Here is a 24,268-nt window from a genome sequence, read left to right as displayed (position 1 = left end):
GAGGACCAGCACAGGGTGAAAAAGCTGAGAATCAAAGACTGGGGAGAGACTAGAGGACACTGGACAGTCACTAGAGTCCAGTGTAATGGCAGAGAAAAAAACAACGCAGACCCAGTCAGAGAGCTGGCATGGGCGTGAGAACCAGGAAGCTCTGTGGTATTTAACAAAGAAGCAAGGCAAAGGAGCAAGGCCACAGGTATAATGTCTGTGTGAAGTTCTGATGTGGTGGGGCTTCTCTGTGGGCACCTCTGTGCTTCCTCCCAGAGTGGCAGTTAGGTTAGCATCAGCAAGAGGTAGAAACAAGTGACTGATTCTCATCTTTGGCCTTGGCTCTTTTATTTTTTTAATTTTTTTTTAAAAAAGGTTTTATTTATTTAATTTTTAAAGTAATCTCTAAAACCAACATGGAGCTCAGACTCACAACCCCAAGATCAAGAGTCTCATGCTCTTCCAACTGAGCCAGCCAGGTGTCCCTGGGCTTAGCTCATTTAAACAGACCAGATACTGGGGCCATCTGGGGATCTATGAGAATTCAAATTAATCTGCACTATTTATTTCTGCTTTCTTTTTACTTAGTATAGGGAACACAATGTAGGACCTTGTTTAGCCAGACAGAGTTGTATCTGTAATGTCAAATTTTAAAAGCCAATAGTACTCTGAGAAAGAAAGAGCAGGAGAGAGAGGGAGAGAGAAAGAGAGAGAGAGAGATGGTGAAAGAGGGGAGAAAAATTTAAGTAGAAACATCTTACACAGTATTTAACATAGAAATATGATTTTCAAAAGGTTAATTTAGAGGGACCTGGGTGGCTCAGTTAAGCATCTGCCTTTGGCTCAGTTCATGATCCCAGGGTCCTGGGGTCGAGCCTCATGTTGGGCTCCCTGCTCAGTGATGAGTCTGCTTTTCCCACGCCCTCTGCCCCCCTCTTACTCGTATTCTCACATGATTTGTTCTCTCGCTCTCAAATAAATAAAATAATCCTTTTAAAAAAAGGGTTAATTTACTCCCTTATTTAACTCTCTCTGTGCATTTCTCTCTCTCTCATACACACACACACACACACACACACACACACAAGTCAAGTACTTAAAGCTCATGGAGGTTGTTGTGAGCCTTTTCTTGTGGTTTGCTCAAGACATGGAGAAACAATAGAGATGTTTGGAAATAACTGGGTTATTTTACCTTTTGAAATAATAGTTTCAGATTGCATGCTCTGTTCCAAAAGGTCCAAAATTTACTCACATCTCTTGTCAACCCAGCTACTTTATAGATAGTCTGTTTTAGCAACCAGAGTGCAATCAAGACTAAACGGCTGGTCCCAGTGTCTTAATGAGGTTTAGAATCATCCTTTCCTCCTCTTTGGCAAAGCTTGTTTTCTGCCGCATCGGCAATGTTTACACACTCTTCATGCCTCTTTCCATCCTCCTCTCTTATTTAATCCTTCTGGGTCCATTCCTTGGAAAGTTTCTCATTACCCAATATTCACTACAATTTCTAGTGGATTTCCTGTGGGAACAGTGCTGTCATTGCTCTTCTATTTATAAAATTACTGGCAATTTGGGACAGAGTGGCCCACAAGAGCCTCATGAGAGCAGTAGGCCTGGGAGGTAGACAACAATAGGCCTTTTAATGGTGAGAGGTGGCCCTCCCATGCCTGGCACATAAGGACTTTTGCATGTACTGTACTGTTTTGTCCCATGATGTGGGTCCTATAGACACAAAGGGTTGTTCTTGTCTGATCTCATGGCTTCATCTTTCGTCTACGTCCTGAAGACTTCCAAACTTCTGTTTCTACTTCAGACCTCTCTCTTCAGCTCCAGGTGAGCAGGGTCCTATCTTTGTTACTTGCTGCTGTCTCCTCAGTGCCTAGAACAGGGCAGGAGCACAGCAGGAACTGGAATCACTGAATGAATAAAAGATGAGGAAACCAAGGCTCTGAGATGCTGACTCACTTCCCAGGATGCATATCAGGGTCTGAGCCAGGACACCAGGACAAGCCTGTTGCCACGTGGCCTCAAAGATTGTGCCTTTCCATATATTCAATGGCTGTCATGAGGAAGGGTCCCAGAAAACTCTCCTCTAGGTGCATGCATGGCGGGGAGTGTGCACATGCCCAGAAAAGTGGGCCAGATCTGATGCCCTCACCAAGGACTTCCAGGATCAGCCACTTGAGGTGAGGGCAGTGGTGCTGTGTGCCCAGAACACCGAGTGCTACAGCTGAGTCTTGTGGAGTAAGTCAGGCATTTGGCCATGCAACGCAGGACCGGCACTGTGTGTGGAGGACTGGAGAGGTCTAGATGCTGGTCAGATGCCAGTGCTGGCGCGAGATGCTCTGATCCCTGCAAGTTGGACACTGCTCCCACTGAGACTGGCTGTGCATGGTGACAGCGGAGGGGACAGGCTGTTCTTTTTCATTTCTTTTCTTTTCCTTTCCTTTTTAAAAAATACTTTATTTATTCATTTGAGAGAGAGCACATGAAAGAGAGCGTGCACAAGCAGGGGAAGAAGGAGGCAGAGGGAGAAGCAGGCTACCAGCTGAGCAGGAAGCCTCATGTTGGACTTGATTCCAGGACCCTGGGGTCATGACCTAAGCCAAAGGCAGACACTTTACTGATGGAGCCACCCAGGCATTCTGGGACCTGGCTGTTCTTTCAGGCTCTAACCACGAAGGACTCTCTAGGATTGATGGGGATATGTTGTCTACCATCGACATGGAATCAGTCAACAGAGGGAGGGAGGATTTCAGTTTTTTGGGTGTTTAAAGAAAGCTTTCAAACCTAGGACATAGCTGGGGAGTATATAGTCAAGAGGCCATGGTCTGGCTTGCCATGCATCCATGATTCTCTAAGGAGGAGGTTTGGTATTTTGATGGCTAAGGATACCTAAGGCACAGACTACCTTCCAAAAGGGCCCGTGATATATAAGGACTGCACATGACCTTCAGCCTTTCCCTGATTGAGTCTGGGGATAATCAGAGCTGCGAAGAGAGACACAAAGTGATTTTCAGGCCCAAGGGAAGTCAAGGCTGTGTGTGAGCAGATGTGGGTGCATAGCTCAGAAGAAGGGTTAATTCTAGGTGGCAGCTGCCATCAGGATTGGATGACAAATGGGAGTGGAGAATTGGCAGCTTGGTAGACATAAGGCCACACCAAACACTTCTCTGTGGGATCTGGAAACTTTTGAAGTCTTTACCCATGGAGGTCTTGTCCTGGCCATGTTCTGTGGCCCTCCTCTCCCCAGCTTCCCAGGAGGGGCTGCTGCCTCCCAGGAAATCCTGGTGTCTGATGTATTTGGATGGAAACCAAGTCCCTGGGAACTGTATTTGAATAGCAGTTCAAAATGCAAAAGGTGCATTAGCCCCCATACCTTCGATTTTCTCTACCCCAGAACCCCACCCCAGGTCTCCACAGAAACAGCCCTACGGTAGCTCCATAAACCTCCAATGCAGCCGTGTTTCTGTTTCTTCTGCTCTGGGAGGCCTCATGCCCCCAAGAGTGCCTAGAGCTGGGCACCTGGGCAGCCTGCATTTTGCTTCTTCTGAGCATGCACAGATCGGACAGACCACAACCTTGTATTTTTCAAGTTTTATGATGCCAAAGATGACTCATTACGTCGACGGTAGCTTTACTGATTAATCTTACTTATGCACATGTCTTATTTCTCCCTGAAGGTTTGCTGGGAGCATTTATTTCTGCTACACTAGGAACAAAATCACAGGCAGGTCTCTGGAGCATTGCATACTGCAGACTCCATCTCCTTGGCCTTCCACATTAATTTCCTTCAAAGGACACCAAGGGGCCAATATGTTGCGCGCACACCTTTGCTTTGACAAAATTTTTGCTTTCATTTCTAATCATTTGTGTAAAAAACACTCTCGTTTGGGTTGGTTTGGATCATTTGGGCAGCGAATTGATCTCCAAACCATTTCCAAATTGCTTTCACTTTGGAATCTTGCTGAGCCTGGCATTTTCTGCCCTGGACCAAAGGCCTCAATGCCCCTTTCAGTGAGAAAACAACACATACCACATGGGCTGTGATTCCCAACTCACATCCCCAATAAGGATTTAAATTAGAGCTGTGATTTCAAGGCATGGATTGTCTGAGAGGGTTTTGCATTCTTTTCTTGGGTATTGTTTTGTTAAGTTGGGATTTATCTTGGGACCTTTCCCGATTTCTGCACCTTTGGTCCCCACCTGTATTGGTTCTGAAAGGACTCTGGCTAGAACAGCCAGCTGCAAACAAAATACCGCGTTTCTTGAGTGGGTAATGTGAAGCAGTGTGACTTTATGAAAAATGTTACCACTGGACTTCACAGTAGTAATTCTGGCATGAGAGGAGGGAGATAACCAGGAGGTGGAGGCACATGTAAGGAAAGGAAAGAGCCGAATGTGGGAGAGTATTAGTGAGGATGAGAAGGAAGGATAGAGGTTTCACTGAGAAATCAGAAATGCTTCCCGAGTCTGGAACTCCAGAGGCTGCCACTCAGCAAGCGGTAGGTGCCAAGGCTGGGAGACAGGCCTGGGGAATCCCAGTTCCGGCGGTCTGAAGGGAGCCCGGGAATCTGCCTTTATTTATTTATTGGGCAGAGATCACAAGTAGGCAGAGAGGCAGGCAGAGAGAAGAGGAAGCAGGCTCCCCGCTGAGCAGAGAGCCAGATGCGGGACTCGATCCCAGGACCCTGAGATCATGACCTGAGCCGAAGGCAGAGGCTTAACCCACTGAGCCACCCAGGTGCTGGGAATCTGCCTTTAATGACCACATTCATGAAGCTGATGCAGGTGTGCCTTATGCCACACTTTGAGAACCACTGCTCCTATCTAAGAAGAGTGTGCTAGAGCCAGGTGGTAAAAGGAAACCCTGGCGGACCCCTTCCAGAGCCCATGGGCCAGCCTCCCATCCATCTCATAAAAACCAAACAGAGGCGTTTTGTTAGGCGGGGAGGGTATGGAGGTATAATGGGTTCTTTCTGTCCCTGCCCTCAGGGCTTCGTAACACAGTGGGATCCGTGTCCACACTGATAAAGCACCATGCTATATTTAAAGTATTATTTATGGAGCATGGAAGAAGCTGTTACTCAAATGGAAAAAAACCCAAGCCCCACACTTATTTATTCTGTTTCTTAAAATCCACTCTTTAACTGAAATGTCTGTGGCAGAGAGGAATGTGGTTTGGAGACTTCAGTAGGTCCCTGGAGAGGAATTGAAATGCAGGCCCTTGGGGACAAAGCCCTGCCATCCTCCACAGGTAACTAACTCTCCTTTCAAGAGACAATACTGGGCCGGTTACTGGGTCTTCGTAGAGACTGAATGCTTAATCGTGGGCCACCGAGTTCATATGTGATCTGAGCACCTAGTAAATGCCAATTTCAGGGGCGGCTGGGTGGCTTGGTGGGTTAAAGCCTCTGCCTTCAGTTCAGGTCATGATCCTAGGGTCCTGGGATCGAGCCCACCTTTGGGTTCTTTTGGTTTTTTTTAATTAATTAATTAATTGATTGATTTGGCAGACAGAGATCACAAGTAGGCAGAGAGGCAAGCAGAGAGAGAGGAAGGGAAGCAGGCTCCCTGCTGAGCAGAGACCCTGGGATCATGACCTGAGCTGAAGGCAGAGGCTTCAACCCACTGAGCCACCCAGGCGCCCCAGAGCTCTTTTTTTACGGGAAAAAAGAAAAGGCAAGCCAATTTCATTGCCTTTATGACCATTACTTCTCTTGAACTTCTCAGAAGCCTGAGACGTGGCTCCTGTAATATCCTTTCCCCCCTGACCCATTCCAGTGCATGACTGGTGTAAGTTATAATAACTGCACTGTCTGCTCCTCCTAATCCAGTTATGGGGCCCTCCTTGGCAGCCTGTAAGATCCCATTTTAGAGTCCGCTTCCTTGAACCACTCTGGAATCGGACTGTTTCATGTCTTGGTCCCTGGGGACACAACTCTCAGGCAGAGGACATTTACTGGGAAGTGCTCTGGGTAACCACGCAGTGTGGAAGTGAGGGAAGTGGGGCTGGGTGGAGGGAGGCAGGCGGTTCAGCTGGGATGCAGTTGCAAGAAAGGCAGAACTAACCCCCTGAGAGTCCTGGGGCTGGGCTGGCCGTCCGTAGATGCTTGGAGCTGTGGCATGGAGCCTACCCTCTGTGCCCCTATATGACTTGGTCATTACACATTGGACAAAGGAGCACCTGTTCACTGAGCTAACGATTTTTGTGGAAGGACTCAAAGACCCACCCTTTGGTTATTTCCCCCGCCCCCAAGTGGCTCACTGGGAGGCACATACTTGGTGATCAATGGAATGCCCACAAGTGGTCTCTTGGCCTATGGAGTAAGAGCTACTGCAACAGGGAAGGCCAAGAGAAGTTTCTGAAACAGCTGCCCTCCCCCCCCCAACCCCGCAAGATAGTAAATCACACCTAGTGTTGCATCCTGGGGGAAAAGGCCAAAGGTAGTGCCCCTGTGTCCCAGTCAGGAGAACACACCGTCCCGGCGTCCAGGCCAGGTCTGGGATCCCCACCTTCATAGCCCCAAACCCCTGGACATAGTAGTGAGTGGAAAAGTAAGGAAAACCAAGTAAGGAACACTCCTGGCCTTGCCCAAGACTTGCAGGAACTGGAGTGGGTGTACAGTGTGAGCAGAGAGCTGGGGACAGACTCAGCATGGCAGCCAGCCTGATGGAGGGTTTAGACCGGGCACAGCTTGTCCAGGCTGATGTGATGCTCCAGGGGCTTGGAAACGGCTTCTGGAAGTCCCCTCAAACTTGAATCAGACCTGCTGAGATGGTGGGGACAGGGAACAGAAGGAGCAGTGGGAGAGCTTGTTCTCCAAAACCCTCTCAACAATCTTTACATTCACATGTTGGCACGAGCTGTGGTTTTCGCACTCATATGATCCAACCCATCCGTTTCTATAACAAATATTTCTTCACACCCCCTACACACAGTTATTTTTTTTTAATTGGCATAAGGTCCTACCTGAGTAAAACAAAAGGGAAGTCATTCATAATAAAATCGTTTTCATTTCAACATGTAAATATCCAGGCAGACCCACACTCGCGTGCAAATGAAATACATACCAGTAACATGCTTGTCCCTGTATGTGGAATCATCTTAAAAGTGACAAGCGACAGAGAGAACAGATGCAGGTGTTATACTCGAGATGTGGCTACTAAGAGGGGTGTTGCCACTGGGGATGTGACTTTTAAAATGCCATCAAGCAAAGTCCCAGTTTCCCTTGCTCGCATGGTAGTTGCATGTCCTTGGTAAAATTGTGCAAAAGGGACTTCATGTTTACACGGAGCTCAGGCATAAGCCCAAATAATTATAAACAGGTGGGTTTTTGTGGGGGAGAGTTGTTTTTATTTTTGTTTTTAAACCTACATACATCTCTAGGGAAGCAATTGAAAGTCAAATGGGATGTAGGATGATTCTCCCTTTTATGCCCTACCCACCAAGAATGTCAGAATTCCAGATCCCTGTCCAAGAAATGCCTGTAGTTCCCCCTGCTCACCATTGTGCTCCCTGCTCCTCAACATGAGGACCAAGATACTAAGGAGTGACCTGTGAAAGCATGCCAAGGATATGGAGACAAAGGGCCTCCAGAGTGTTACTTTGTTTTTCCTTTGGTTTTTTTTTTTTTTTGAAAGGCCAGAAAACTGGAGCAGTTTCTGCAGAATTAGTTAATAAGACACACTAAAATGGGGATTGCACCAACTTGCAAATTGCACCCGGGGGGAGGAGCTCTCTGTGGCTTTGTTTCTGCTGGCCCTACACTTCTGCTAAAACCCATCACTCGCGGTGTGACACTTTCATTATTTACTGCTCCGAGGCTCATAGAGCAAAGTGGTCAGGCTGGTCTCCGCTCACTCATTCATTAGTTTTAATTAAACCCTCTAATTTTATTTATGCTGCCACAAACTGATTAACAATTTGCCAGCAAAGAGCAGGAAGTCTTAAAAAGCATCTTGAGGAATCTGTGGGTCTCTAAACACAGACCTCACAGAAGTGAGGTGGATTGTGGGTAGGAGCTCTGCCAGGCTAGAGGAGGCGTGTTTTGGAAGCTTCTCGCCACCTCATATAACCTGAGCACAGCTGTTGGCTCAGAGATCTGCAGTCCCCGAGGGGCTGATGCACCTCGAAGGAGTGGCCAGTCTCTACCTGCAGTCCCTGACAGTCCTGTGTATAGGAGAGGACAAGGCTGGGAGTGGCATCCTGTGTCCCTGGAGGGAAAGGGTCAAGGTTGTGGGAGCAGCTGAGATCTTGGGAAAGGGATACTGCCCCAGCCAATTGCAAAGCTGTCTGGGAGTGCTGCGCTGGAATTGAGGATGAAGAGCAAGGAGAATTTCCTGCAGACGGAAGTCAGGGGTCAGAAGAGTTTTATTAAAGGGCTGAATTGAATTAAATCATGGAGGACTCCTAGAATACCCATCATCACAAAGGAGAAGGACATGAGCAAAGACTCCGATGTTTATTCCTCTGCTTCCCGAGATCAGGCACGTGGCTAACATCAAATATTAGGGGGAGAAAAATGAGTGAAAAAAGGTAACAGGGTGAATTGAGCAGTTTTAGCCTAGCAATGTACAAATGTGACCCCCCCCCCACCCCCTGTCTGATAACCATTACTATCAACTTTGCTTTCTCAGTTTCTTCTTCTGTTCGTGAAAGCGGGGAGAAAGAAAAGTTGGTCTCTTGCTAGACAAGATCACCCAGGTCACACTTGGCTAATATTCTAATGTAGGGTTAAAACTTTTGTGTCTTTTCAGGTAAATATTTAGGTTCTTGGAGTGTTAGGATTCTCGGCCCAGGTCTTCAGAAGCAGTGGGCTTCTGGCAGAGGAAAGCATGTGGCCCCCCTTTCTCCCAAACTCTAAGCTCCAGGTGTCTGTGCTCATCAGGCAGTGCCAGGAAGGGTCCCACTGAAGGACCACCTGCTCACGGTGGATGAGGAGTGGCTCTCTTTTTGCTCGCTCATTCCTGCATCTCCTTTAAATGTCAGTCCTCTGTTCGGCCTTTGGAGTCCCTAGGGATGTGTTTGCTCCACGCAACAGTGCGGTGACCTGCTACCTGGCAGGTCCTCTCTGGTACGGCGACTCCTAAGGAGGGAGCCCCTTTGTTGTCTTCCCGTCTTTGGCACTGAGCATTGTGACAGCCTCCTGGGTCATCTTCCAGATCAGTTAGCTTTTGATATATAACACGGTGCTTGAAAACACAGTGCTTAACACAGTCAATATTTATTGGCTCTCACAATTCTGTGGGTCAGTGAGGAATTTCTCTGGTCTGGATCAGCTTTGCTGATCCCTGAAGTCAGCTAAAGGCCCAGGTCTCAGATGGGACTGAATGGTCTAGGATGACCTCACTCACACATCTTCAATTTATCTAATGTCCCTTCGATTTATTTAAATGGCAGCTGTCACAAGATTTCCAAAAACAAGAATTCAAGCCCTAATGTATTAGAGCTTATTTAAAAATTGTTTTATTGAGATATCATTCACATATCATAAAATTCACTTTTAAAGTGTAAAAGCCAGTGTTTTTTTTAAGGATATTCACAACATTGTGCAACCATTACCACTAATTCCTGAACATTTCATCACCCCAAAAAGATACCTTGTACTCTAGCAATTACTCTCCAACTCCCCTTTCCCACAGGCCTTGGCAAATACCAATTAAAGTGTTTTTGGTTTGCATTTCTGAAAGGACTAATGATGCTGAACATCTTTTCATGCCTTTCATATGCTTTTTGGTCATTTATATATATATTTTTAAGAAATGTTTATTCAGATGCTTTGCCCATTTTTTTTTTAAAGATTTTATTTATTTATTTGAGAGAGAGACAGTGAGAGAGAGCATGAGTAAGGAGAAGGTCAGAGGGAGAAGCAGACTCCCTGCGGAGCTGGGAGCCTGATGCGGGACTCGATCCCGGGACTCCGGGATCATGACCTGAGCCGAAAGCAGTCGTCCAACCAACTGAGCCACCCAGGCGTCCCGAGCTTTGCCCATTTTTAATTGATTGTTCTTTTTGTTGCTGAGTTGGAAGAGTTCTTTATATATTCTGTATTCTAGTCCTTCATCAAAGATGATTTGCAAATACTTCCTCCTATTCTGTGGGTTGTCTTTTCACTTTGTAGATAATGCTCTTTGATGCATGGTAGTTTCAAATTTTGATGAAGAAGCAATTGATCTTTTTTTCTTTTTATTGTTGCTGTTCTTTTTTTTTTTTTAAGATTTTATTTATTTATCAGAGAGAGAGGGAGAGAGAGCGAGCACAGGCAGACAGAATGGCAGGTAGAGGCTGAGGGAGAAGCAGGCTCCCCGCTGAGCAAGGAGCCCGATGTGGGACTCGATCCCAGGACACCGGGATCATGACCCGAGCCGAAGGCAGCTGCCTAACCGAGTTGTATTTTTGCTGTCATATCTAAGAATCCAATGCCAAATCCAAGGTCATGAAGATTTACTCCTAAATTTTCTTCTAAGAGTTTTATAGTTTTAGTCTTACCTTTAGTTCTTCACTCCCTTTGAGTTAATCTCTGTATATGGTGTGAGGTAAATTCCAATGTCATTCTTTTGCATGTGAATATCTCGTTTCCCACCACCATTTGTTGGAGAGACTATTCTTTCTCTATTGAATGGTCTTGGCACATGTGTTGAAAATCAAGTGACTATAGATATATGGGTTTACTAGACTCTTATTTCTATTCCATTGATCTATATGACTTTCCTTATGCCAAAATAATATTTTAAAATGTAAATGTATTTATTTACCACTTCCTTACTTAAAATCCTCCAAAGGATTTGATTTGTACTTGGAATAAAAGCTAAGCTCCATCCTAGCTTACAGAACTCCAGGTACCCGGCCCCTGGCTACCTTGGCTTCGGTGACAGTAGCCTAATTTCTAGTCTTAAAACTTGTCAAGTTTGTACCAGTCTGATGCTCTTCGCACTACTGCTTGCTGGTGAAAATGCTCTCCCACCTGACCCTCAGATAGTGATCTTTTCTCATTCAGATAGCAGTCAAAATGCCCCCTATTCAGACGCTACTTTATACCCACTAAAGAGGCATTCCAGGTACTCTCCAACCTATAATCTTGTTTTATTTTCCTGAATAGCATTTATTACTTTATCTTTTTATTTGCTTCATACATTTATTGTCATCCCTCCACCTTCGCTAGAATTAAAGTCTCATGAGTGCATGGACCCTGTCTGCCTTGTTGGCCTCTGTGTCCCCCACATCCATCAGGACAGGAGAGGGTAGTAGCTGCTGGATAGAATGTATCTGCTGAAATGAAATTAACCAAACCCATTCGTGCTCTGCGTTCTCTAGTGGCCATTTGTTGAATAGCCTTCTTTGCGAGGTGGCTGCTCCAAGGGAGCTACACATGTAACAAACAAGTGGAATCGCTCCACATTGTACAGCATTCAAGATCATGTGATTCCACTTTCTTTCTGCAGATTTCATCTGGAATTAGTTACCCTGTGAACATGTCCTCATCCTCCAGTTATTCTTACTCTTGCTAAATTCTTCTTTATGTTTATACTCTGAATCAGTTTCCACTCATACAGAGACTAGGTCAGCAGTAACTTTCCTTCTCCTATGTTCAGAATCACCATGGTTCCCTTCAAAATCTCCTTAACATACAAGCGCAGATGTCAGTTACCATGCTGGGTACTACTAACAAAATTACCCTGGGATAGCAGAGTCTGTTAAAATCAGGGTGCATTGAGAGTAACCCGTACTTTTCCCTGAAGTTTGAGCAGAGCTTTGCTCATGCGTATGTTTTCTTCTTCTTTCCTATTTATTTATTCATTTATTTTGTTAAAAAATTTCAATTGAAGTGTTGTTGACATACAGTATTAGTTTCAGTGGTACCACATTGTGATTTGACAATTCTGTACCTTATGAAATGCTCACCACTTTAAGTGCAGTTACCATCTGTCTGTCGCTGTACAAAATTACTACAATATTGTTGACCATATTAGGTCACGATAGTTTGCATCCTTGTGACATTTTATTACTTGAAGTTTGTACTTCTTAATCACTTCACTTATTTGATCCATCTCCTGCTCCCCTCCTTTCTAGCAACCACCAGTTTATTCTTTGTAATTATAAGTCTGGCTCTGTTATTTTATTTTATTTGTTTGTTTTGCTTGTTCATGTTTTTTTTTTTTTTTTAGGTATTTTATTTTATAAATTAAATCATATGGTATTTGACTTTTTCTGTCTTATTTCACTTAGCAAAACACCCTCCAGGTCCATCCATCCATATTGTTGCAAATGACAAGATTTCTTGTTCTTTTCTTTTATGTATCAGCTTTGGAGAGCAAGATGTTAGTTGAAGTTTATTGAAACGACCCTAAAAGATTAGGGGGAAAAGGCAGTGCCCAAAATTAATCCTGGAGGGATTTGAGAAAAAGTCAGGGTAAAGACAAAGTCGGATAGAGTGTATGAAAGAGTGAGACTAAGAAAGTTAAAGGCACAGAAGGCCATGGCGGAGACATGACCAAAAAGTAGGAAGACGGTTCCTCATCTCCACACTGTACTCCCCTACTATAGACACACAAGCACATCAACACACATATATACATGTAGGTTCCAGTGGAATTATCTAACTATTGTCATATATCATTGCTTTTGTAATTATTATTCATTTATTCAAAATATTTTTAACACTTTTTTGTAGTGGTTGCTGACATAATTTTAAATATGCATTTACCCCTATTTTTAGCTTTATCAATTTTGCACAGTGTTCAATCCACTTCTAGTATATTTCTATTGTTTGTTTGCTTTTTTAATTAGTTTTTCATGTTTATGGGAAATGGGGAACCAATTTGGGGCATTGCCATTACCCTGAAGTTTTGAAAAGTGAGAGTCAGCTTAGTTGTTCTGTTTTGTAAGGGTAGGGAGAGAGTTTCTTACATGGAACACTACATAGAAAGTAAAGGCACAATGACAATTCTGGTCATATTTAAATGAGTTAATATTTGTAAAGCAGGACAAAACCTGGTCCACAGTGAGGGCTATAAAAGGGCTTGTTACATAAAATGCATTAAAATCCAAAAGAAGGAAGTGCCACAGTAGGGATACTGAAAATATTGGCTTGGGATGCAGAGAAGCTGTGAAGGCCGAATTCTGTTTAGAGGGTCAGGGAAAGCTTCAGAAAGAGAAACTTTGGAATGGGTGAGAGAATTCCAGGCAGAGAGACCCATGTGCAAAATCACAGAGGCCTGACAATAAGAAGTAGGGAAATGCTGGGAAAAAATAAAACGGCCCCCCTCCTACCAAAAACCCTGGTTTGGAGATTTTGTCTGTTTGGGTAGTGTAAATCCCACAACCCCCAATTTCAAGTTCCTAATGTGGGGCTACTGATTCACATGCTGGAGCCCTAACCCTTATTTATTTACTTATTTGTTTGTTTGTTTGACAGAGAGATCACAAGTAGGCAAAGAGGCAGAGAGAGGAGGAAGCAGGCTCCCTGCTGAGCAGAGAGCCCAAGATGCCAGACTCAATCCCAGGACCCTGAGATCATGACCTGAGTCGAAGGCAGAGGCTTAACACACTGAGCCACCCAGGCGCCTTGGAGCCCTAACCATAATGTGACGAGATTTAGAGATAGAGCCTTTATGAGGTACTTAAGGTAAATAAGATCTTAAGAGGGGGGAGGGTCCTGAACTGCTGCCCTTAAAGAAAGAGACAGGACCACCTGGGTGGTTCAGTTGGTTAACTGTTTGCCTTTGGCTCAGGTCATGATCTCGGAGTCCTGGGAGCGAGCCCCTCTTCCTCTACCTCCTACCCCCACCACCTCATGCTCTCTATCTCGTTCAAGTAAATAAATATAAATCTAAAAAAAAAAAAAAAAAAAAGGAGACACCAGAAGTGTCTTTCCACCAAGTGAAGACAGTGAGCAGGTAGCCATCTGCAAGCCCAGAAAAGAGTCCTCACTGGGATTGCATTGGATTTCCCAGCCTCTAGAACAGTAAGAAAATAAGTAACTGTTGTTTAACCCGCCCAGTACATAATATTTCTGTTATGGCAGCTTGAGAAAAATGAGACAGTTGAAAAAAGGTACACATAACAGACTTGCTAGCCCGTCCAAGCTGATGGCAGCCCATCACAAATAGAATAGTAAATAGTTCCTTCAATCTTGGGCATAGGCATCCAGAGTGCAGAAAATCAGATTGGGCAGGATAATAAAATGGCTTGGATAACATGTTAAATACCTCGGATTTTATCTTGCAGGGATGGGTCTGAGGCAGAGGACAGACAGGATTAGAAGGGTCTGAAATCCCCACCCAAGTGCCTGTGTAGGGAGCAAGACTGGGCTAGGAGACTGGCTGCAACAGTCAAGAAAATTGAACGGAGGGGATGGGAAAGATGGGATAGATGTATAATCTATGGGGGAGGCAGAACCAGTGGAATTTGGGGACTGAATGGATGTAGGGGGAAAGGAGAAGGGTTTTGGTTGACATTCAGACACCTAAGTTTGTAAATGACTACAATAAGTAAGTTACTAAAACCTCCACCACTTCTTATAGTCGATCTTAACCCATTCAGGCTGATAACAAACTACTACAGAACTGGAGGCTTAAAAACAAGAGAAATGTATTTCTCATAGTCCTGGAGGCTGGGATATGAGGTCAAGATGCTGTCAGATTCGGTGTCTGGTGAGAGCTGACTTCCTGGTTCATGGACTGCCATCTTTTTGCTGTGTCTTCACATGGCAGAAGGGGGGAAGGATCTCTCTGGGGCCTCTTTTAGAATGGCACTAAATTCCATTCATAAGGGCATGGGTGAAAAGAAGGATCCTGAGTATTCAGGTAGGCACAAGAATCGTCAAAATCTGAGCTGTTGCTGCTAATGTGACCTTATTACTACTCTCAGGCAACACAAGTCAGGAGAAACTTGGCTTAAAGTACACAGAGCCTTTAATTAGCTAAATACAAATTCATCTAAAAAGCTTTACTGAATTAATAGTGACTGTTTCATGATGCCTGCTCTAAATTAAAGGGATACTAAAAGGATAATTACAATCATGTGGGGTAATGATGCATCTTTCCAGTTTGGTGCTCCAAACCTACTCTCCATCTTTCTCAACCCTGCCCTGTGCCCAATGAGGCTGATCTATATAGAATGGCACCAATGGGTTGCATGACCCTCTGGCAGTCAGTAGGTTTTGACCAATGGGAGGCAGCCACAGATGAAATAATGAAAGGGTAGTGAGTTTAGGGTATGGATTTCCCAGTTCCCTCCCAATGAGTGACCATGGGTTGGTACATTTCAACTGGTCTTTTCCGTTCAATTGTTCTCTTCTGAACCTACGTCTTCCCGTGAAGACCCTTTCATGCCCAGGGATGGTGTATTCACTTGTTAGTGCTGCCATAACATAGTACTACAGACTGGATGGCTTAAAAAACAAAAATGCATTTTCTCACAGTCTGGAGACTCTGAGACCCAGGGTTGGCAAGGCTGGTCTCTTCTGGGGCCTTTCTTCTTGAATTGTAGATGGTTGTTGTTTTTGCATGTCTTCACATGGTCTTTCCTCTGTGCATGTCCATGCTCTAATCTCCTCTTCTTATAAGGATACCAGTTATACTGGATTAGAGCCTGCCCCGATAACCTCATTTTAACTTAATAAAAGATTTTTAGTGTCTTTAGAGATCCTATATCCAAATACGGTCCCATTTGAGGTACTGGGGTTAGGATTTCAACTGAATTTGGAGGGATGCAATCCAGCTCATAATATATGGGAACATCTCCTAAAGTCTTGCTAGGCCCGGGGGTACTGTGCTGAGTTGTTTTCCTAATCCTGCCCACACCTTTATAAAAGTTGTTAATTCTTGGGGCACCTGGGTGGCTCAGTGGGTTAAAGCCTCTGCCTTCGGCCCAGGTCATGATCCCAGGGTCCTGGGATCGAGCCCTGCATCGAGCCCCGCATCGAGCCCCACATCGGGCTTTCTGCTCAGCAGGGAGCCTGCTTCCCTTCCTCTTTCTCTGCCTGCTTCTCTGCCTACTTGTAATCTGTTTGTCAAATAAATAAATAAAATCTTAAAAAAAAAAAGTTGTTAATTCTCCTCAACTACTTAAGAGTGTACCACCTGCCTCCTGTCCAAATTCTAATTGACACACAGGCACTCACGAAAATAGTGCACATTAAAAGGGGGACCTCATTTTCTTTCTTACCTTTTTTTTTTTAAAGATTTTATTTCTTTATTTGACACAGAGAGAGAGAGATGACAAGTAGGCAGAGAGGCAGGTAGAGAAAGAAGGGAGGAAGCAGGCTCCCTGCTGAGCAGAGGGTCTGATGATGCCAATGCCGGGCTGGATCCCAGGACCCTGAGATCATGACCTGAACGGAAGGCAGAGGCTTAACCCACTGAGCCACCCACGGGCTCCAGGACCTCATTTTCAAAATTGTTGGAAAGCACTGTATATCTGGGAGAAACAGCTTTCACATTCAAGCATTAAAACTAATATCTTACCAATGCCTTTCTGTTCACAATTATTGTACTCAGGAGATCACCAGAATCCTTTATTCCTTTAAAAAACAAACAAACATTTTTTATGTAGGATGACTTAAGGCAAACGTAGATTGGTGCTGCTAACAAGAGAGATATGGTGGGTGGTATTACTATTATCAAGTAGCTTCCTAGCCCCCTTTTCCTAATGTCTGACCAGGCTTCAAAATGAGGAAGGCACTTCCCTACTCAGGACCAAAGATCCTTTCCTAAAAAAACAAAACAAACCAAACTAAACAGAACTTTCCCCACCCCCCAACATAAAGGTCCTTCCCTCAGTCACTGCTACTCGCCAAGGACTTTCCGGCGCTGGCCCTGGAAAATTCACTCTCTTAGGGAGTGGAAGCCCTGAGAAGCCGCCTTTTTGGTTAAGGCGGACACCTATCGTGGGCTACTCCTTCCTCAGGAGTAGCTCAGTTTCCTCCCTCCGTTCTGAACCTAGGTGTGGATGGATATTTTGTTTCTTCAAACGCTCCAAGCAAAAATTCTCATTTGGCCCCAAATCCTTCTTACTGCTTTGATGTGAGGACAGGTATTAAATGACTCACCAGTGCAATCAAGGCATTCATGTGGGTCCACTATACACAATCCTCCCCGCCCAGCTGTGCGTGTAGGAGCTGGAGGGGCAACAGGTTTAAACAAGGCCTCTCCCTCTTCTTTGCGTGCTAACAGCCGTGCCAGACGACCAAGACCGAGCAACAACGCCCGCCGCGAGAGGCGACTGAAACGGGTCATTCCAGCCGGCTCCCCTCCCCAAGCTTATTTTCTTTGGGATTCACGGCACACAGTACCTCTCTCTCTTTCTTCCGGAAAACATGTCCTTCCATTCTTATGATCGTCCTACTGAAGAGGTACTTTTTGACCAGCGCTGAAACGCCGGACCCAAGTCACACATCGGATCACCAGCCCATACAACCCTTACACGCAAAACGCAGAGAAAAAGGCGGGGCTACACGCATCCGTCCAATCACGTGGCCGCGCACGCCCTTCCAGGGCCTTCCGGCACTTGCGCCGTGGTTAGGTCACGCTGGGAGGCGGTGCTTACGACGGACCAAAGACGCATGCGCCGCGGCTGCCCCGGTCCGGCTTCCACGGCTGCGGGCGTCGGTGGCATCTGCGTTTCCGTACTGGTGGCCGCGGGGCCCTGGGGTGAGTGTTGGGGAGGCCGTGCTGAACTTCGAGCTCGGACTCCCAGGAGCCTATGGCCTCGTCTTGGGCATCTGGCTGTCTTGAGGGAGTCCATCCGCGGGGCTGACCAGGAACTGGCCCTTGAGTCGGGCGCGCGCCTTCCTGGCCCGCGCACCTGCGGCCGGAAGTGACGCCCAGCGCTCTCACCTGGGGCGGCGGTGGGTCCCAGCCTCGGGCCGGCGGCGGGCTAGTAGTGGGCCGGCCCGGAAACTTGAGCTTCTGGGCTTTGTGTTGGCCCAGAGCGCAGGATGAGCGCGGCCCTGTTCGATTTCGATGAAAAAAATAACTGGAGTTGTTACTTGAAAGAAAGCATCGGGGTAAATACAAGTCAGGCGCTTTGGGCATTGATCCTGTCAAGTGGGATTGGGTAAAGGATTGAGCAGTCCGTATACGAATGCTGTAACACGGATTTCCTACGTAGCATCCGTCTTCAGCCTGTTCCAAGCTGCAGTCGTTTTCCCACCCGTGCGTCTCCCGTCGTTTCCTGGTACTGTTTCTTCCAGTCCGTTATCCATTCAGTAGCCCAGGTGATCTGTTAGGAAATTCAAATAGGTCATGACATCATCACCCTGTTTAAAAGTCTTCAAAATCATTGGAATGAAATCCAAGTTCATGTTTTACCAGGTCCTTTGTGATCTTGGCTACCCCTCCATCTTCACTTCTTCACATCTTCACTTGGGCCCCACTCCCTCCCCAGCTAGGCATGTTGACAACCGAGTGCAAACCAGAATCCAGTGCCTCCCACACAAGTCCCAGTGCTCAAAGGGGAGGACAATGAAGATACTGTTTTTCCAGATGATTACTCCTTGCAGAGTGTTAGAAAGTAATCTGTAAGATTTATACAATGAATGGAATCCTTATCAGCAACTTTAACTGTTATGCCCATAGTATAAAGTAAAAAATTCTCACTGTGTTCCATCCTTTCATTTTCCAAGGGCACCAGCTCTTACCAGCCTTAGAAATTACACGTTTCTTTGCAAAATGTTCGTTTCAGTTTTGTCCTGTTTAATCCTTTTCATCCTTCAGACACTGGCTCAGGTATCATTATCAGAGAGGTCTCCCTCCTTATCCCTAACTCTGCACTGTCAATTAGTTTCCTCTGTTACTTTGTCCTAAAGAATCCTGTACTTTTATAGCGGTTACCATAATTACGTATGTGGGTATAATTTATGTATGAACATGTTTAAATGTATAAATATGTGTATGTGTATATAATTCTTAAAATGTATGTTTTTCCCAAGAGTCTAAGCTCTGTGGTGACAGAACCTAGTACACTGTCTGGTATAATTGACTATCAAGTATTTGTTAAATGAATGATTTATTTCACATCTGAAACTGTTTAGTTTCTGATGAAAACTTCGTGATTTTCAGCTTTTATTCTCAGGAAACTTGGCCCTTTGGTCCATAGTCACTCTCCAAGTGGCTTCTTGATGTCTCCCTTTCTCCTTCCTTCCCTTCCTATCCCAGTACCTTCTGGCTTCTTCTTCTTCTTTTTTTCTAATCTATCCAGCTAGGACCCCAAGTTCAGTTACTTGAACTACTCTTCTCTTCAGCATCTGTCCCCATGCGCTTTTGTCCTTCTGCTGCTTCTGCTCTGAAAGCTCCCAACAGTGACATTTCCCTGGACTGTTAATTACCCAAGGAGCAAATTGTACAGCCTTGGGGATTGTTGGCAATCTGTGGTTTTGGGGGGCCCTCCACACCTGTCACCAGTGTTTGTTCCCCATCAGCTTTTCCCTTCTATAGGACATTTTTTGCAGATTCTTATTCTTCTCCAGCCCCTCTTTCTGTTTCCCATCTGCTTCCTTTCTGAGATTCTTATTTTTATGGCAGAATTCACCAGTGACTCAGTTGTCCACATTGGACTTGTTGTTTTAGACTCCTCTCTGAACATTACTTCCCTTCAGGATATATGGGGTGTCTTCAGTGTATCAGACCCTGGATCAGGGGTTCACATCTTAGCTTGTATAAGTTTCTTTAGCTCCAGACCCAAAGCATTGTCCCTTCCTCTGTTTCCAGGCGGCCTCTTGTTGGTGCCTCTTCTACAGACCTACCCTGCTGTGTTATTATTGACATGTTTCTCCTCCCCTAGAGAATAAGCTACTCTGGAAGGGATAGTGCTAAGTTCCTGGTGTCTTTGTACTTGTGCTTGGCTGCCAAGATGGTTTTATTTAATGAGAAATCATTGGGGCTTATTGGGAGAACTCCTGGTATTTTTATATAAACAAAGTTTTGGTGGTGAAAGAAACCTTAGTTTATTTAGTTAAATAAAAAGCAAGGCTGTCTCTTGGTTATTGCATTGCTTTTTAATGTATTTATTAGAGTTACACAGGCAACATAGTGAATACATTTTACTGAAGGAGATCCCGAGTATGTGGAGTGAAATGTGAAATCTTCCTTTATTCTCCCCTATCCTGCTTCCTCCTCCCCAGTGGTTGCAGGTTTAGTGTGTATCTCCAGATCACTTTGAATGCATTTAATACACACAGATGCAGATAGACTTTTTTTTATCTAACATAAATGTGTTCATACTCTGATTTCTTTTCAGTTTACAAGCCTTTTGTATCAGTGTCACTGAAAATACTTAATGCTTATACGCTTATATTAAACTGTTGATATGCTACAGTGAATAGCCTTCCTTGCATGTATGTGAGTATTTCTTTGGAATACATATCTGGTCATGTGCATTTTAAATCTTGATAGATATCTTTAAATTGCCTTCCAAAAAAGCTTTAGTAATTCATATTGCTTTTAGCATTGTGTGAGGGTGGATCTTCCTTGTCTGCTGGACATAATCAGGCCTAACCTGTTTTTTACAACCTGATTGGCAAGAAATTGTGTTGCACGTTGGAATAGGGTAATTTTTGAGAATTTTCTCAGATGCCGGATTTTAGTGGTGATACTATGTCTCGTTCAGAGTTTCTGCGTATTAAGTAGCCAAGTTTCAGAGTTTCTGCGTATTAAGTAGCCAAGTTTCTAGTGGTCAGATTCATAGAAAAGCTTGTTGCTTACTTCACTAAATTTGTGTATCACAGTTCATCATGCCACTGTATTATCAAACTTTTGTGCCATAATGCAGTGAAGATGCTAACTTGGAAAGTAGCAGTCAAATGACGTCAGTTGATTTGGAAAAGACTCTTAGGGTGCCAGTCAAGATTTTGGTTGCCAGTTTTCTTACATGGCTTTCCAAATGTCTTTTATTGTTGATGCTGTTTTTTCCTTCTTGTCTTTTTCTTTCTTTTTTTGGTTAATACTTCTTATTATCAGAACTCAAGAAGATGTATAGCTTTTGCCTTTTTAAGAAAAGTAATACTTGCAAACTCAAATTTATCTAATTGGAGGCTTATTACTTGATCTTTTGAGAATTCAGTGTTCCTTAATTATAAAGATGTTAAGAAACTATATAAATATCAATTCTTTATAACCAAAAAGGTTTATTACATTTTTTTTTCCCCTTTAGGTATTCTTGTAGAGGATGCAAAATGCGAGAATCTCCAACTCAAGTTCAACTCAGGAGCAAGACGGTTTGCAAAGTCAGTATGTCAATGATAAACAAGAAATGACAATCAAGCAAGAGAATGATGGCAGTGTGGAGGTGGAGGAAAGCCTCCCCTCTTGTTCCTCTGCTAATGGACCATCCAATTCTGCCGAGGGGTGTTCATCGGAAGTTTCGAGGAGAGGGTCGGCCCTGCTGCACATCAACAGACATCACATACAGACGGTGGAGCCAAGTGCGCAGGCCCTTGAACTGCAGGGGTTGGGTGTGGATGTGTATGACCAAGATGTGCTGGAACAGGGAGTGCTTCGGCAAGTGGACAGCGCCATTCATGAGGCTAGCCGTGCGGCCCAGCTTGCTGATGCGGAGAAGGAGTACCGATCAGTCCTGGATGACCTCACGTGAGTGTGGACTGTCTTCTCTGATTGCAGATTTTGTGTTTACATGTGATGGAGAAATGCAGGTAATAGCCATGGTATTCCAGAAATATGGGAGATTTATAGAACCTCTTATTTGGAGGATGGAGTCAGTTAGGTCAGTCCTCAACCATGTGTGCGTGAGCTTAAGTCCTTTCCCTCAGGAGCAACATTGAATGTGGTAGTCAGGGTCTCAGGTCAGCTCACAACAACCTTTTTATGCATAACATCCTAGAGAGAAATAGTGTTCTGAGTAGCCCAGAACTCACAGCCATGTGCCCAGAATGGTTTTCAGGAGAAGTGTACCTAAAGGTGTGATGTGTGCAACTTGAGACACCAGGAACACATTTTTCTCTTGCCCTTTAGTTTCTTTTTAGTTTCCTGTGTCTAAACCCAATGTCCGTCTTTTGATAATTTTTCAGATTTGCATTTCGAGAAATAATGTGAAACAACTCCTTGCCTTTCCTTTCTTCTGTCCTACTTTTGACTCAATAGAAAAGATGAAGTCCCATGGAAACTTCATTTGTGTGTTGGAGGAGAAGCAGCTCTGGACCTGGGCTGGAAGGGTGGGGCAGGCGACGGTGGAGCTTCTTCACTATTGCCAGTCTGCCCTGTCTTGGCCAGTGTTCTAGGCTGTGTCAGGCAAGCCTGAAAGAGAAAAGGAGTGGGGGGAGGAATGGAGCAGTCTCAAATGGGGATGGCTGGGGAAGGGGAGAGGAGGGAAGAATGAGGAGCTATTGGCTACCCTTGGCTGGGGACACTGTGGGGCAGATGGCGGTTGGAACTTCAGGACATGTTTTCTGCCAGCAGCTTCCTGGTGTGTTCTCTTGGCCTTCTGAGTGGCAGTTACCCCGGAGTACTTATGGTATTCTAGGTGTCGGGAGCTCGATTCCTGATAAGGAACATACTTTCACATCTGATCTTAGATATGTGCCTCCTGCTTGCTTAGGTGACAGAGTGCTGAGGAATTACCTCATGGATGAACATGACATCCGTGGTGACATGTGGTTAGACTACCAGTAACTTGCATTGATAACATCTTTAGTCCTGATATCCACAAAGGATACAAATAGCAAAGTATACAAGTGTCAAGATTAAATTTGTGTTTTGAAAACTGGGAGTTACCATTCTACTGTGTCTGTTTTAGAAGAATCATGTTAGAGATTGGTTCCCCCCCGTCACACTATAAAATATTATGCTACGGCAAATAAGTCTTCCAGTATTGTGAAAAAAAAAATATTGTCACAGGTATCTGACTTTATAAAAAAGGTCAGCATTTTTAGTACTTTTCCAGACTTGGGGTTACTTCCAAAAGGGGCTTTAAAAACCCATGTATGGGTAGTTGATAATGAGGAAGCTTGTGTGTGTTTGGGGAAGGGCTATATCGGAGTCTCTGTACCTTCCTCTCAATTTTGTTGTGAACCTAAAACTGCTCTGAAAAACTAAAATCTTGAAGAACCAAACAACGTATATCATTTTATTTTAATTTAAAAGGACAACTATTGTACATTGTTTTAGCACAGTCTCTTGAATTGGGTAGTCACTTAAAATGTAGAATGAATGAAACAGCTTACAAATGGGAATGTGCCTGGTTCTAATCAGCCAGATCAAAGAAAACACTAGCAGTTATCTTAAACTTGTAATAACCCTTCAAGTTGTGTATTTGGCAACAAGAACATGCATTCTGCTTTAGTTTCTTTTATCTGTCAGTTAATAAGAAGTAAAGGGACATCTTTGTAGCATTTCTGTCTTCACATTACACTACAAAAAAATGTTACCACAGTGGAAAATAGACATTTTATTTTATTTTTCAGGTCATGTACAACATCCCTAAGGCAAATCAATAAAATTATTGAACAACTTAGCCCTCAAGCTGCCACCAACAGAGACATCAACAGGAAACTAGATTCAGTAAAACGACAGAAGTATAATAAGGTGATTCCAAATAACATTAAGTATTGCATTTTTGAAAAAGTCATCATTGCTGTTCATTTAATATTTGGGAAGTATTCTGAAAAGAAGATGTGAAGGAAATAGGTATAATAGAAAATTTTGAGTTCCTTTTTCACGTTTAATATTTTAGCTGTTTCTGTTTAATATCTTATGTTAAAGAACGTCTTTTAAAATACACACATACATCATCACACATACTTGAGAGAAGTTTCTCTTGCTGGCTTTGCGTGCTGTCTTGTTGATGTTGATGATTATAGTCTTCCTTGCTGTGCCATTTTCTTTTACCTAACTTAGGCACCTGTTTGGCATGTGGGCCTCACCTCCATCTCCTTGAGTTGTGTGAATTTTCTTTTTGTTTGTTTTGCTTGGCTCCTGCTTGTCCTGATTATTGTGTTTCCTATGGCCACAGCCATCACCCCGCATATGCTCAAGGTCACTACTCTTAGGTATTATGATTACCACCCAGACACACTGATGGATCTGCACTTAGGGTTGTACAGCCTCATAGGGAATATCTGTTACTTATGACACTGTTTTTTTGAAGTTTGTAACATTTTTTGGAATTTATGCTTTTTGAAAATAGGTCAGAGTGGATAGGAATGCCTGGTTTTGATCATTTGATTTCTGCCATCCAAAATGACGAGCAGATATCCTTGTGCTGGCAGTTGACCCCCTGCTGCGAGTAAAGTCCTTGCATCTTTTATTTAAACTTCATTTACTTTAT

The 24,268-nt window shown here is 44.2% G+C and overlaps 1 protein-coding gene across 1 annotated transcript in view; it reads left to right on the top strand.

Annotated features, from left to right (window-relative positions):
• The first annotated feature begins 17,534 nt into the window (after nt 1-17,534).
• Nucleotides 17,535-24,268, top strand: part of ERCC6 (ERCC excision repair 6, chromatin remodeling factor) — a 72,724-nt gene continuing 65,990 nt past the window's right edge. The window contains exons 1-3 of the mRNA XM_059397999.1: nt 17,535-17,640; nt 21,140-21,576; nt 23,406-23,526. Coding sequence (XP_059253982.1) covers nt 21,155-21,576; nt 23,406-23,526 — 543 coding nt within the window. The 5' untranslated portion in view covers nt 17,535-17,640; nt 21,140-21,154. The remainder of the gene's footprint in view (nt 17,641-21,139; nt 21,577-23,405; nt 23,527-24,268) is intronic.

Source organism: Mustela nigripes, chromosome 4, assembly GCF_022355385.1.
Source record: "Mustela nigripes isolate SB6536 chromosome 4, MUSNIG.SB6536, whole genome shotgun sequence".
NCBI classification, from domain to species: Eukaryota; Metazoa; Chordata; class Mammalia; order Carnivora; family Mustelidae; genus Mustela; species Mustela nigripes.
The sequence above is the reverse complement of the archived record's forward strand: the minus strand, read 5'-3'. Positions and strand labels throughout refer to the sequence as shown.